At 42.1% G+C, this 16,350-nt stretch overlaps 1 protein-coding gene and 1 long non-coding RNA gene across 4 annotated transcripts in view; one reads left to right on the plus strand and one right to left on the minus strand.

The window, feature by feature from the left end:
- The window catches only part of ZNF236 (zinc finger protein 236), a 183,963-nt gene that overhangs the window by 66,550 nt on the left and 101,063 nt on the right, over positions 1 to 16,350 (minus strand). For all 3 annotated transcript variants that reach the window (XM_077270071.1, XM_077270072.1, XM_077270070.1), the window contains exons 22-25: positions 13,447 to 13,550; positions 7,852 to 8,262; positions 5,191 to 5,336; positions 4,867 to 5,110 (exon numbers count right to left, since the gene is read on the minus strand). In XM_077270071.1, the coding sequence (XP_077126186.1) occupies positions 4,867 to 5,110; positions 5,191 to 5,336; positions 7,852 to 8,262; positions 13,447 to 13,550 (905 nt within the window). The remainder of the gene's footprint in view (positions 1 to 4,866; positions 5,111 to 5,190; positions 5,337 to 7,851; positions 8,263 to 13,446; positions 13,551 to 16,350) is intronic.
- The window catches only part of LOC143782541 (uncharacterized), a 58,037-nt gene continuing 55,129 nt past the window's right edge, over positions 13,443 to 16,350 (plus strand). Inside the window, exon 1 of the long non-coding RNA XR_013216993.1 lies at positions 13,443 to 13,568. This is a non-coding gene — a long non-coding RNA (uncharacterized LOC143782541). The remainder of the gene's footprint in view (positions 13,569 to 16,350) is intronic.

A 16,350-nucleotide genomic window follows, 5' to 3' on the forward strand; every position in this document is an offset into this window, starting at 1 on the left:
GGGGCGCTATACAGCCTAAGAGTGCTTTTTTTGAGCGAATTGTCAGAGAGATCGGTTTAGGGAGTCGGGAGGAGTCGGGACTAGTTGTAATATCAGCCCTTTTCAGGGTAGGTTACAGCAGTTCATAGCACTGTTTGCCAGGCAGGTCTGAGCCAGTGCTGTGCAAGTGTTAGTCACAGCATTTGGTGTAATCTATCTCAGCCAATCCTTTTGGGCTAGTAGCATTGTCTGATAGTCATCTGAGTAGCCCGCCTGTGAAGCTAGCTACACCGCCTGTGTATCTCAATTTTTACTGCATCTAACCCAGTAAAACATTTTGGGGTTTTGGGCTTAGTAGCAGTGTCTGCACTTCAGCAGAGTAGCCCGCCTGTGAAGCTAGCTACACCGCCTGTGTATCTCTATTTTCACTGCATCTAATCCAGTTAATAGTTTAGGGCCTAGGAGCAGTGTCTGCACGTCAGCAGAGTAGCCCACCCACCGCCTGTTTACCTAAGTACTATTTTTAACGGCATCTGGCCCAGGAAATCCTTTTCGGCCTAGTAGAATTTAGTGCTACTCAGAAGCGTACCCCACCCATGAAGCAAGCTACACCACCTGTTTACCTAACTACTATTTTGTAACGGTATCTAGCCCGGGAAATCCTTTTGGGCCTAGTAGAATTTAGTGCTACTCAGCAGCGTACCCCACCCATGAAGCAAGCTACACCGCCTGTTTACCTAAGTATTATTTTTTAACGGCATCTAGCCCAGGAAATCCTTTTGGACCTAGTAAAATTTAGTGCTAGTCAGCAGCGTACCCCATCCATGAAGCAAGCTACACCGCCTTATTTCTTTCTCAATCTAACCCCTCAGCTCTGGGGTGTCCACTCTCCCTCCAGCTCTCTCCTTCTCACAGGTGGACTACCGCGTGTTTTCACACTGTGGCAGATCTTTTGGGCCCAGGCATAAGAAGTCGTCGAGGTAATGGATAATATGTGCCGCCTTACAAACGTCCATGACGACACATTTGAGGAAGCAACTAAACGCCTCAAATAGTGAGCAGGATATGGAGCACCCCATGGGCAAACAGCGATCTATGTAGTATGCTCCTTCACAGAAGCAGCCCAATGGGAGGACACTATTCGGAGGCACAGGTAGTAACCGGAACGCCCCCTCAATATCTGTTTTGGCCAATAGGGTGCCCCTTACCAACTTCTTGACCCGTCTGATTGCCTCGTCAAAGGAGGTACAGTACATAGTACTGCACTTGGTTCCACGTCGATGTTGTCGTTTACTGACCTGCCCCTTGGATATGACAAATGGTGGATTAGTCTGAATGTATTGTGTTCATTTTTTGGCACAACTCCCAACGGGGGTACCACTACGTCTTCTAAGGAAAGTGTTCTGCATGGACCTGCCGCCATTCTACCTAAAGATATTTATTTTTTTATTTTTTTTGTCAAGACGTCAGGGTGTTGGTAGAGAGAGTTTAGATTTTTACTCCAGCCTTTCTTTATTTTAGAAGGGCATGACATGCCTATATCTGTGTCTCCTCCTCCTTTTACTCATCCACCTATTTTCTTTTCGCATGACTATATGTAGTTGTGACTTTTCCATGTGTTTGTTGTGTCTTCTGAGCAGTTTGTCAGCTTTTGGACACCTTTTAAGTTGTTTTCTATGTGTTTTCCATGTGTTTGTATGTGTTTGCCTGCCATTGGTTTCAATGGGGTTCGACGGTGTTCGTCGAACGTTCGACGAACAGTTCGTCGAACACCTCCCTGTTCGACGAACCGATCCCGAACACTAGGGAGGTGGCTCATCTCTACCCACAACTCAAAATCTGTTGTTAGCGGAAAAACCATTGGTTGCATTCCCAAACAAAACATGTGCGAATTCACTGGAAAACTTACAAAAGCCATTCCAATTTAGATTTAAAGAGCTTCATCTCCGTGAACAGGACATACAGCTTTTCCGTAACCCATTTTCTATTGACATTGAAAATGTGGATACAATTTACCAAATGGAACTGGCTGAAGTGCAGAATTGTGACTCTCTGAAAGACGCATTCAAGTCAAGCAGCCTTCCTAATTTCTATGCATCTCCCCCTCAGACATATCCTAATCTCAGGAACCAAGCACTCAAAATGGCAACCATCTTTGGCAGCACTTATGTCTGTGAACAGACTTTTTATCAACTCAAAAACGTTTATTTCACAAAGGTAAATAATATCCTGTAAGAAAGTGTCTGCATATACATGTAACATGAATGGCTCAAATACTACTCAATCTCAATATATATATATATATATATATATATATATATATATATATATATATATATATATATATATGTATGTATATATATATATATATATATATATATATATATATATATATATATATATATATATATATATATATATATATATATATATATATATACACACACACACACACCATGAGAAAAGTATTTTTACTTTCAAGATGACTATACTGATAAGTAAAAAAATCTACTGTTCTATCTTTATACCGGAATTCCTCATGTGTATAAAGCTGTATCGGAGCCACGCTTGGATAACCCCTTATCCGAGCATGTGCACTCGTCACTAATTACGATTTAATGAGACAGCAGGAAGATGTGGGCTATACAGCTGGGCCCTACATCTGGATGTGTAAAGGAAACAGGAAAGTAATTAATTTAGGCAAAGTGACGCTAGATTTGTCTGTCTGATATAACTTCCCAGCTATTGTAAGAAAGATAATGGAATTTATACACATGCGATCAGTGTCGGGCAGGGCTGCTTAGGGCCCACCTGTAATACTGACTCTGGGGCCACTGTTCAGTTACATACATATATCACATTGCACGGATTCATACATTTTCCTTGGCTTCCATAGAATGATACACTGAATAGTTTGATAAATGAATGATGAGATGCGGGTTTGGTCTGTAGTGAATCAGGTGTATTGTGCTTACTATTGCTCACATAACTGTTGTGAACTCCGTTTTCAGGCTCCCTCTTGTGGTCACAGATGGTATTGTGTGACTTTGGTTTTTTGGCTCCCCCTGGAGGTTTGGTTTATTATCCTGCGGGTCTGCTGGATCAGCTGCCTCGTTATTCACCAGGGAGGCTCTTATTTAGCTCTGCTTAACTCCCACTTGTTGCCGGCTGTCAATGTATTCAGTGCTATTCTGATTACTCCTGATTATCTCGTTTTCTGCCTCTTCAGGATAAGCTAAGTTCTGTTTGAATATTTTTTGCTCATCTGCCTGCAATATGATTTCAGTGTATGATGAGTCTAGTCCAGCTTGCTAACATGTGATTTCTTTTTGCTGGTAATCTCTGGGGTACGGAGTTGCTTCCCCCGCACCGTTAGTTGGTGCGGGGGCTCGAGCAATCTCTGCGTGGATATTTTGAATAGGGTTTTTTATTGACCGCACAGTTTCCTTCCTATTTTCTGCTATCTAGTATTAGCGGGCCTCATTTGCTAAATCTGATTTCATCTCTGCGTTTGTGCTTTCCCCTTAACTCACCGTTAATATTTGTGGGGGGCTATTCTATATCTTTGGGGTCTTCCACTGAGGCAAGTGAGGACTTACTTTCCCTTCAGGAATAGTCAGTTTCTCAGGCCGTGACGAGACGTCTAGGATTTTTTAGGTAACGTTCCACGGCTGCCTATAGTTGTTTGCGGTCAATCTAGTTACCACTTCCCCAGAGCTAGTAGTCTGTTCAGTTACTTAGCTAGTCCGACCTGCGATCCTTGCCACTAGGATCATAACACATAACATATCGGGTGCAGGCCCACCTCCTGCACAGGGACCCACCAGGGTCAGTCCGAACATTCATGGGATTCAATTACAGACAAAAAGTTATTATCCCTCTTACTAGAACAGCAAATGAAAATAGTAGACATAGTAAAAAAGATAGGATATTGTTGTATAAAGCCCCAAAGTCTGATCAAACTATTCTGTTCTGAAATGAGAAGCATCATGTACACCAGGCCTTGGCAAACTGCGGCCTTTGGACCAAATCCCTCTGACAGACCAGGACAGCAAAAGCGCTGAAAATCCAATGCAATGTGGCAGACCAGTGTCGATGGTGGCATCGCAAGGAGTACCTGACCCTTATGTGTACGTCACTTGTGTACACGACACTGGATATCCAAGGAGAGGGAAGAAGGAATGTTAGAGGAGAGAGTGGGAACAAGAACAAGAAAGAGAGAGACAGAAACAAAGACCGGACTGGGATTGTGAGACAGAGACCATGGCAGAGATCACAGTAAGGATTGCAACCGATCAAGGCACAGCTCTGCTCATTATACTGAAGGCTGAAGAGCAATATGGCAGCATGATTTATAGAGGCGGATCATCCTGATAATAGTAAGCATACTTACTTCTAATCAATAGCAAGCGGTAAAATTACATATTTAAAACTTAAAGTATATTAATAATGATTATTATTAATATATTAATATAATACTAATCTTGATCAGAAGTTCAGCCTACTGGCTCGGTCCTCCACAACACTCATGGTCTCTCACATGGCCACTTGGGAAGTTCAGTTGCCCAACCCTGATGTATATATTTTTTTTTAATTTTCCAAAAATGTTCAACCCAAATAAAAAAAAAAAAAAGAAAAATTGACACCCCAAAAGCAATTGTATGATATAGCACACAACTCACGGTTATGCCTACTAGTCTGGGACATGGTGGAGGATTGTGATATGTGGCTTACACATACTGGACACCCCTTCATGACAATACTATGAATTTGCGGAGTTGCCCTGGTCTAGTGATGCCCATGATTTGTGCCAAGCAGTGTTGCCCAATACTAGTGCCAGAAAAAAGCAAGCTATGTCAATATGCTAATGAGGATCCAGAGACTTACTTGCAGAGGTAGTAGACAGTACAGACTCTTGCTCAGTGATGGGGGCTATAGTCAGGCTGGATGATGACGTGGTGGCAGGCTGGAGGGACAAGCTCGCTATAGGCTGAAGAACCACATTAGCCGGCACGGCATGATCTCCGCTCTGCAAACTGCTGCCAGCCTGTACTGTGGTCGGGTCACCGGTCAGGGTCTGGGGAATAATGCTGCCATGTTGGAGTGTTTGTTGTAAAATACTGGGGTCAATCTAAGAAAAAAATGAAATGATATGAGCAAACTTTGTCTAACTGGACACTGAAACGCTTACTGTATTACCAGATCTGATACCTGTAGTGTTATGTTGTTAATGCCCGTGGCGTCTATTCCAGAAATCTGCACATTTTGTCCAACCAAGTTGGCAGCGAGCTGTAACTGGATTCCCTCCAGCGTGGCCAAGCTACAGTCTGACAGCGATACGGTTAGATCCCCACCGGCTGCACAGGAAAATATTACAACATATCAATATATACAGTTAGGTCCATATATATTTGGACAGACAACATTTTTCTCATTTTGGTTATAGACATTACCACAATGAATTTTAAACAAAACAATTCAGATGCAGTTGAAGTTCAGTCTTTCAGCTTTCATTTGAGGGTATCCACATTAAAATTGGATGAAGGGTTTAGGAGTTTCAGCTCCTTAACATGTGCCACCCTGTTTTTAAAGGGACCAAAAGTAATTGGACATATTCAATAATTTTAAATAAAATGTTCATTTCTAGTACTTGGTTGAAAACCCTTTGTTGGCAATGACTGCCTGAAGTCTTGAACTCATGGACATCACCAGACGCTGTGTTACCTCCTTTTTGATGCTCTGCCAGGCCTTCACTGCGGTGGTTTTCAGTTGCTGTTTGTTTGTGGGCCTTTCTGTCTGAAGTTTAGTCTTTAACAAGTGAAATGCATGCTTAATTGGGTTGAGATCAGGTGACTGACTTGGCCATTCCAGAATATTCCACTTCTTTGCTTTAATAGACTCCTGGGTTGCTTTGGCTTCATGTTTTGGGTCATTGTCTATCTGTAGGATGAAACGACGACCGATCAGTTTGGCTGCATTTGGCTGGATCTGAGCACACAGTATGGCTCTGAATACCTCAGAATTCATTCGGCTGCTTCTGTCCTGTGTCACATCATCAATAAACACTAGTGACCCAGTGCCACTGGCAGCCATGCATGCCCAAGCCATCACACTGCCTCCGCCGTGTTTTACAGATGATGTGGTATGCTTTGGATCATGAGCTGGACCACGCCTTCGCCATACTTGTCTCTTTCCATCATTCTGGTAGAGGTTGATCTTGGTTTCATCTGTCCAAAGAATGTTCTTCCAGAACTGTGCTGGCTTTTTTAGATGTTTTTTAGCAAAGTCCAGTCTACCCTTTTTCTTGATGCTTATGAGTGGCTTGCACCGTGCAGTGAACCCTCTGTATTTACTTTCATGCAGTCTTCTCTTTATGGTAGATTTGGATATTGATACGCCGACCTCCTGGAGAGTGCTGGTCACTTGGTTGGCTGTTGTGAATGGATTTCTCCTCACCATGGAGATTATTCTGCGATCATCCACCGCTGTTGTCTTCCGTGGGCGTCCAGGTCTTTTTGCATTGATGAGTTCACCAGTGCTTTCTTTCTTTCTCAGGATGTACCAAACTGTAGATTTTGCCACTCCTAATATTGTAGCAATTTCTCGGATGGGTTTTTTCTCTGTTTTCACAGCTTAAGAATGGCTTGTTTCACCTTCATGGAGAGCTCCTTTGACCGCATGTTTACTTCATAGGAAAACCTTCCAAATGCAAACACCACACCTCAAATCAACTCCAGGCCTTTAATCTGCTTAGTTGAGAATGACATAATGAAGGGATTACCCCACACCTGTCCATGAAATAGCCTTGGAGTCAATTGTCCAATTACTTTTGGTCCCTTTAAAAAACAGGGTGGCATATGTTAAGGAGCTGAAACTCCTAAACTCTTCATCCAATTTTAATATGGATACCCTCAAATGAAAGCTGAAAGTCTGAACTTCAACTGCATCTGAATTGTTTTGTTTAAAATTAAATTGTGGTAATGTCTATAACCAAAATGAGAAAAATGTTGTCTCTGTCCAAATATATATGGACCTAACTGTACATGAACAAAAAACTAAATAACTCTTAAGTAATGATAAAATGAACAGACACAAACACTGAAAAACACAACTCTGGGGAGGAGAATGCAAGCGCTCACAGGTCCTGATCAGCGGGTCTCTCACACTGAATACAAAAAAGAGACAGGCAGCACTCTCAAAAGTGACATGGCCCGTTTAATCACCCGTGCAAAGTTTCCGCTAAAAAGCAAATTCTTAATAAATAATAAAGTTATATTACAATAAACAATATATCTCCAATTACACCAATCACGCTTTGTTCACTTGGTAGGTTTACCATTCTCATTTAATTTTTGGAAAACCAGGAATGTGTCAAAATAATAAATAAATAAAAATGTCTACCTCATATTTATCTATCAATCTCCAGATTTTTGCTATGTAATCTGAGAGCACCATATTGTAGGAGTAGATAACCTGATTACAGCAATATGTCACTTACTAGACTGTGTTTTGCTGTTTCAATACAATCAGTGTTTAATCAGCAGGAGAATATCATTACAGGACAACTGGCCTCTTGCCCCCTAGTCCAATGACTCCCCCTTCCCTGATGTCACTGTCTATTGTACTGTGGGTTTGGTTATACACAGCTCAACAACTGAGCTCTGCTAGATGTGCAGCAGAAACAAATGTGTTTCTATCATAACTGCTGACTCCAGTAAAGTGACACATCGCTGGGATCAGTGTCCCTACCTCATGCTGCTGTCATATCACATAGCAAAAACCTGCTGACAGATTCCCTTTAAGGCATGCAAAATAATTGTCTGGGTAGACTTCAAGGCAAATGTCTCCAAAACCTGCTAATGATGTACTTACCTGATACTGAAGCAGGGAGAATTGCCTGTCCGACCAGACCTTGTTGGAGCAAACTTTGCTCAAACTGTCCGGAAAGAACAGAACTATTTGTAATAAAGACACTTGGGTCCGTTGCTGATGAATTAAGCAGATTTATTGACTGGAGGGAATCCACAGTGCTGGAAGTGGTACTGGGAACTGAAGCTGAATTTTGGGCGAGATGCCTCCGCACCACCGGCTTCCTGATCTTTTTAGCATCGGATTTATAATGGCATTGTATGTGCGTCTTCCTCCGCCCGGATGTCCGGAAGCGCATATCACAGTGAGGGCACTTAAAAGGCTTGGCGCCGGTGTGAAGTCTCATGTGCACTTTAAGGCTACCTTTGGTGGAGAAGGAATTGCTGCAGACATGACAGCTAAATAGCTTTTGACCTGCAAAAATATATGAATAGGCAGATAAATATACAATACATCAGAGACTTTATATTGTACAAGGTGCAAATATTTTCACGGATGAGGATTCCACGATGAATTCAGTGACAACCTGCATCTGTTATAACAACTCAACAGTAAGAAAAATAGGGCTAGCCCAGAACTGTACTTGGCCAAATGCATAGAGTTCAACAAGAAACCTTGAATCCAATGATGTATCACTTAGGTTACTGGGTGTAGTAGGCGTGACACAATCAGAGCTATTAGCTGTAACATGAAGCAGAGCTGAGAAAGCTAACCCCGCCCACACCAGGCTCTCTATGTACATTGTCTATAGACAGTGAGCTGCTTATCACGTGAGGAGGCGGAGCTCATCACCAGAGAAACCTTGGTACACACCAGCTAGTCATGGCAGGGATATTGTCCTAGTGGTAAAACATTCATTATAAGTACCCAACAGCACACAGCCTGATAAGTGACATCGCGGAATTCAGTGTTTTATCTCCTACCTCATGATGTCCTCAGAATACATAGCAAAAACCTGTGGACAGATTCACTTTAGTGACCAGCCAGTTTTTATTGTTTTTGCCTCTCGCCTTTGCATCAATCATCATTTTTGTATAATTTAACATATTTGGCTGTATAAGGCTTTGCTTTATGCTGGACAAATTAAATTATTTTTTCAACCTTGCTAAATTGATATATATTTTTTTAGCAATGCAAATAAAGAAAAAAATAGTTTTTTTAAGTTTGTAATTGTTTGTGTTTTACTATGCGAGTATAGATTATCAGGACCTAGTCTAGCAGCCAGGACAGGAGCCCTGAGAACTGCCTCTTATCTTCCGGCATCCAAGGCTCTTGTTTTGTGTAGCCAGCCTGGCACAACGCCACATGTGCATCACACTACAATGATGATGTCGCGCCAAACCAGCTAATCAAAAGGAGCCGAGAATGCCGAGAGGTAGGAGGAAGTTCTCAATGCTCTGGCCAGAGATTACCAACCTGGCATCTGAACTGGGTCCTACAAATCGATATGCATCCATTCTACTGTTCAGGTTCCATACCAAATAACCACTTACCGTAATTCTTCAGGCTATTATGGTCATGTGAATACATAATATGTGTAGTTTTTTTTTTTTTTTGCTATATGTATATAATAAAATGTATATTTTAAAAATCCATAGGAGCCCCTGTTACAGAGGAAACCAGCACTGCATTTGGAACCGTCAGATTTTGAAAATAAAAAAAACAGAATACTCGAGTGAGCAGCAAGAATAAAATAAGGGCAAAAATTGACCACTTCTGACCTGGTGACAGGTCTTCTTTAAGTGAAACTGTGACCCCTGTAAAATTAAGACCTCCCAGACTGGGGTTGTTCCGGCGATGTCAGAGCGGTCTGCGAATGCCTGCATGGCACTGCTGTGAGCGCTGAAGCAACATATTGTCCCCAAAGCACCAACCTCCTCCGCAGACGTCACTGGAACATTGCCAGTGCGGGAAGGTGAGTGTATGCCGTTTTTATTTTCTATGGGGCACAATTTCATTTAAGAAGGGGTTCTCCAAGCAGTGGTCAGCCCCTTTAATTTAATGTTATCTAACCTAAACACTACAAACATCAATCTGGATCTATTAATGTGCAAAATCTGTTCCCATCAAGGCAGAGCGTCTCCGTAATATCTTTGTCATCGTCCACTCCTCCTGAAATAATCTTCAATTACTGCTCCACTTCTCTGACCCCAATTCCAATGCGTGTGTCAAAATTAGGCACTTAGCTTCAGGCATTGCAAGATAATATCAAATGCGGTATTCTAAAAACCAGTTTTGGCTTCTACTCATTAAAACCTCTGTTCGTTCCGTCCCCCAGTGACACCCAATTTGTCTTGCACAGAAGCTCTTAGCTGGGTAATGAAGTGAAAGTCAATATTGCTATTCATTAGAAAGCTTTTCTGGATTCTTCGTCATTGCGCTAAACCCACAACTTTCTCGCTGCTTGTACTGAAATAACAAATAAGAGTCCAGCACTATGAGGATCCTTTCTATCAGTTACTTTCATTTATTTTACAATTATACTTTTATTACCACTGGTGTCCATAAGATGGCACGTTCTGATGCCCCATGACTCTCTGCAGTATCGAAGTGCAACCTTAGCAATGCTGTCTGGGCTTTCCTTCTACCCCATGAAAAATACGCTGAATGGTGTTCTCAACACATTCTTCGTAAGAGAGAAGGAGAGCCCAGGCAGCAGACATTGCTGACATTACAGGGGCCAGAGGAAGCACCGCAAGATCCAAACAGAGCAGTTATGAGACTTGTGGCCGATTCAGATAAGGGGGCCACGGGGTTAATAGGAGCATTTTAGAGATCGTTAGGAAGGCTCTTCATAGTACTGAATAATCCCTTGCACACAGTACTCCACGTGTGGTCTGAATAGTCTCACGTCACTACTGAAATACTGTGTACCATTAAATAAAACGGAAATGGCTGAACTCCTGCTTCCCCTCTTTGCAAATCCCTTCACTGGCTCCCAATTTCCCAGCGTAGCCAGTTTAAAACTAACACTGACCTACAAAGCCATCCATAACCTTTCTCCTCCGTATATTTCCATACTAATCTCTCAATATCTTCCCTCACGTAATCTCCTCCACGCTTATTCGCTTCTCACCTAATCGCCTCCAAGACTTCACCCGAATATCCCCCATCCTCTGGAATTCAGTGCCCCAACACGTCCGGTTATCCACCACATTTGGATCCTTCAAAAGAAACCTGAAAACCCACCTCTTCAAAGAAGCTTACAGCCTGTAATGACCACACGGCCACCTCAACACCATCGGAGCTACTGCAACCCTCGGACTACTGTCTCCTTCCCCATAATCCTGCAGAATGTAAGCCCGCAAGAGCAGGGTCCTCTTCCCTCTGTACCAGTCTGTCATGGTTAGTTTTGTTTACTGTAAGTGATATTTGTATTTTGATGTAACCCCTTCTCATGTACAGCGCCATGGAATTAATGGTGCTATACAAATAAATAATAATAATAATAACTATATGACAAAGGTTATTATGTTTTGTCCAGGAACAGAAATAAAGGAAATGTCATACAAAACATTCAAAGAAAAAAATTTTAATTAGCAAAATACAGTCAGACAATTTTGTCTATGGAGAGGATCACAATAGAATTGAAATGTCCAGCAACTTCTTCCATAGACCTGTCTTATATTAGGACCACTGCTTGTGAGCGGGTGTAGCAGGAAACGCCACCAAATACATTGTCAGTGGATATTCTGATCTAAAACTGGAATTACTAGTGCTGAGGTAAGAAGTGACTGCTCACACTGCTGTCCACCCTGTATTCCTGATCTTATACTTGAGACACCAAAATTGCTGAGGAAAGAAGAGACTGCTCATACTGCTGTCCACCCTGTATTTCTGATCTTATACTGGAGACATCAAGAATGCAGAGGTAAGAAGAGACTGCTCACACTGCTGTCCACCCTGTATTCCTGATCTTATACTGGAGACACCAAGAATGCTGAGGTAAGAAGAAAGTGATCACACTGCTGTCCACCCTGTATTCCTGATCTTATACTTGAGACACCAAAAATGCTGAGGTAAGAAGTGACTCCTCATACTGCTGTCCACCCTGTATTCCTGATCTTATACTGGAGACATCAAGAATTCTGAGGTAAAAAGAGACTGCTGTCCACCCTGTATTCCTGATCTTATACTGGAGACACCAAGAATGCTGACGTAAGAAGTGACTGCTCACACTGCTGTCCACCCTGTATTCCTGATCTTATACTGGAGACACCAAGAATGCTGAGGTAAGAAGAGACTCCTCATACTGCTGTCCACCCTGTATTTCTGATCTTGTACTGGAGATACCAAGAATGCTGAGGCAAGAAGAGATTGCTGTCCACCCTGTATTCCTGATCTTATACTGGAGACACCAAGAATGTTTACGCAAGAAGTGACAGCTCACACTGCTGTCCACCCTGTATTCCTGATCTTGTACTGGAGACACCAAGAATGCGGAGGCAAGAAGAGACTGCTCACACTGCTGTTCCCACTGTATTCCTGATCTTATACTGGAGACACAAAGAATGCTGATGTAAGAAGAGGCTGCTCACACTGCTGTCCACCCTGTATTCCTGATCTTATACTGGAGATACCAGCAGTGCTGAGGTAAGAAGATACTGCTCACACTGCTGTCCATCCTTTCTTTCTGATCTAATACTGGAGACACCAAGAAAGCTGAGGTAAAAAGAGGCTGTTTACATTGCCATCTACCAATGCCTTTCTGATTTGGTGCTATAGATAAATGGAGATGCCAGGGTGCTGAGATAAGAAAAACTTGCCCACAGTGTGGTCTACCTGGTCTTTCTGATCTAATACTGGAGACACCAGCGGAGCTGAGGTAAGAAGAGGCTGCTCATATTGCTGTCCACCCTGTCTTTCTGACCTAATACTGGAGATACCTGGAGTGCTGTGGGAAAAAAAAAGTTGTTCACACTGCAGTTTACCCTGTCTTCACAATCTAATAATTGAGACACCAGAAGTACAGAGGTAAGAAGAGGCTGCTCACACTGTAGTCCACCCTGTCTTTCTCATACAATGCTAAAGGTAGTAGGAGTGCCGAGGTAAAAAAAGCACTCAAACTGCGGTATACCCGGTCTTTATAATCTATTACTGAAGACATCCAATTTAAGGAAGAAAGTATAGTGTATGCTGCAATTTTTTCTCAAGCACGTTAGGTCTGTGAAAAAAAAAATGTTTCTGCTTTACCTCATTGAATAACACTGGTCTGAGTGCTGGCTATTTTTTTGCAGATGGCAAACTGACCGAAAATATGATGGTGTGAATAAGCCCTATCATCTTGAGGATTTTGCACTTAATATAAGTTATAAATGCTCAAAACCTTACAAGTATAAACATATTTCAATATAAAGCGACTCCTTCTAGAATCACCTTTGCCTTGCATTTTCCATTTTCTCAGAAACCTCTCTTCATCCCATCAGGGACCCGTACAGTGGCAGAACCTGTTTGGTTACCTATTTTCCCTACTCGTTCCAGTATATCAGAGAAAACAAAGTGTCATGACTTGACAACATAAAAGGTTTATTGTAGGAAGACGTCCTGCTGTGGATCATACACAGAACATACAGCATAGTAACACATCTAGTAACTAACCTGCATGAGTTTTCACATGGGAATCCAGGGTTGATTTTACGGTAAAATTCTTCCCACATTCATCACATTTAAAAGGTTTTTCTCCAGTATGAATACGGATGTGTCTGAAAGGAAGAAGAAATGTAAGTAATCACATATTTTTTTTATATTTTATCATTAGATTACACCTTTAGTTGAAAACAATAACATTTACCAGGAGTCTCAGTGAATCAGCCTGGCTGGCAGTCTTAAAGTGAACCTGTCACATTGTACACACAGTCCAATCTATATACAGCATGTATGGAGAAAGAGAAGCAAAGCTGAGAGATAAATAGGTCTGCTGGAAAAGAGTCTTCATTCATTAAAATCCCTGGTGTTTGTATGCATTCGAGTCCAGTGGGCGGTCCTACTAGTGATTGGCTGATATCTGTGCATGCACTGTCATACAGGGTAGACAGTCAATCACTGAATAGGACCACCCACTGGACTCTTATGCATACAAACACCAGGGATTAATTTAATAAAATCAAGGTTTAATTACGGTAATGTTTTCCTATAAAAATGTATATGAATCTGATCAGCTTTTCCTCCTCCCTCTATAAAATCCTGCCTGCAGATCAGAAACCATTTTCAACATGACGGGTTTCCTTTACAGGGGTTGTCCAGTCCAAATTAATAAGTCTGCAGTCACACAGAGTGCACTGCGCCCTGCGGGGATTTGCCGGTTTCCGGCCCGGGACCGGAAGGTATATATGTGTTATACATACTCCCAGCTAGAGTCAGTCTAGTGGGTGTGGCTACCGCTCCATACACTTGTATTAAAGCGAGGCCGTGCCCCGTCTAGTGATGCAGCCAGCCAATGGGTGTGGCCGACTAGAAGGCGCGACCATCGATCCATACAAGTGTATGGAAACGAGGCCGCGCTCACTGGCCGGGAGTATGCATAACGCATACATATCCTCCGATCCCAGCTCAGAAACAGTGCATGCGTTGGGGGATTTCATCAGTCTGCAGTCACACAGAGTGACTGCAGACTTATCGATTTGGACCGGACAGCCCCTTTAAGATGCAAATCCCTTTTTTTTTTTTATTGGACAACTATGTTAACACTTTATGGAAGGCTCAATGCTTTTAGACTTTTTTTTTATCACAATATATTGACCTTTTGTGATCAATGTCCTTAAAATACAGCTAAATACAAGTGCCCAATAATCAAGCATGCCGGGTTAAAAAGGTTCAGCTGAAAACTAAAGAGCTTGTAAGGACAGCGGCACTTTAGCTGGATCTAGAAACATTTAGTTCCATAAATATAACCATTAACCAAAACGTTTTGCTATTCATTCCAATTGAATACATTCTGATAGATGCCGGTGTACGCCATTACCATAACATTATTGGAAATAAGTGCACAGCCTAATCTATTCAACACATTCTCAGAGCATTTCTGCTTTTCCAACTATGACATTTGAGATCCATTTTTATCATGGACATCATCAGCAGTAACCGGCAACGTATTTATTTGCAGAGCGGTGGTGATCAGAACAGACCGAGACACAATTAACATTGGCTACTTGTGCAGCGGCTCGGAAAATGAGGTCAGATAAACAGCAGATAATACGGGTTATATCACAAAAGAAAAAGAACCTCTAAATGCAAAAGAAACCAAATCCAGAGTATCTTATGGAAAGTGAGTACCTTTATTAAACAAAATACAATACAAATGTAATCAGAGTATAGCTAACCAACCAGGGTAGGAGAGGTACACATTCACCATGTAAAGCTAAATAAATTATGCACACTGTATGAAATATTCTTGGCCTATTAATTATAATGTAACAATCCAATAATTGTAACGTAGACTCACTCATAAATATATAAAGTAATTGTGCATGGGAGTTTTTTGCAACACAGCTGCTAAAAACTTTACAGTATTATAGCTAATCCAAAATTATTATTATTATTATTATATTGCATATGCAAAAATACATTAAGTGCATGTCCACGGGAGTTTTCTGCAACGCAGCTGCTAACCACTACCTAAATGAGGCTACTATAGTAAGAAGCTATTCCACAAGTTGTCCTTAAAAAAATAAAGTGCCAAGCGCATGGAAAACAAGTGAAGGATACAGAGTTACATGTGTTTAAATATAAGGTGCGTAGTCATATAGCTTACATGTGGTGAGACCTGGACCCCAGCCTGCCGCCTCAATGCGCGTTTCGCTGTTATTTGTCAGGAGGCTTTGGCATTTGGCACTTTATTTTTTTTAAGGACAACTTGTGCAATAGCTTGTTCTAAATGAATAAGCAAAGATTCCCTTAGGTCACTCTGCTCACTGGATTACTTCTGATGGTGAAGACTCCCGCTGCCACACGTACCTTGCCTTAGCTCCTGAATCCGCCCTTAAGCTGTACCCTTCCCCCGCCCAGGGAAGAGGGTAGTAGCAGTGTGCCATAATACACCAACCAGACTAACAAGGTAATATAAACGGGTAATGAAAAATTCCAAACATACAAATATACTCACACATATAACAGGAATGCACTGGGGAGTGAAGGATGGGGTTAAACCAAAGTAGGAGAAGAAAGGGAATTAGCACACACTCAACACCTAGAAACCACCTGCACGCTCAACCCGCTCCCATCCCACCTCATTCCTGACCTTTCCACGGTCTTCATCCCAACCCTAACGCACCTCTTCAACCTCTCACTCACAACAGGTGTCTTCCCCTCATCCTTCAAGTATGCCAAGATCACACCCATCCTCAAAAAGCCCTCCCTCGACCCATCCTCTGTGTCTAGCTATCGCCCAATATCCCTTCTACCTTATGCCTTCAAATTACTAGAGCAACACGTCCGTCTTGAACTGTCCTCCCACCTCTCCTCCTGCTCCCTCTTTGATCGGTTACAATCTGGCTTCCGACCCCA

The sequence above is a fragment of the Ranitomeya variabilis genome, chromosome 6, assembly GCF_051348905.1.
Source record: "Ranitomeya variabilis isolate aRanVar5 chromosome 6, aRanVar5.hap1, whole genome shotgun sequence".
In the NCBI taxonomy this organism is placed as follows: domain Eukaryota; kingdom Metazoa; phylum Chordata; class Amphibia; order Anura; family Dendrobatidae; genus Ranitomeya; species Ranitomeya variabilis.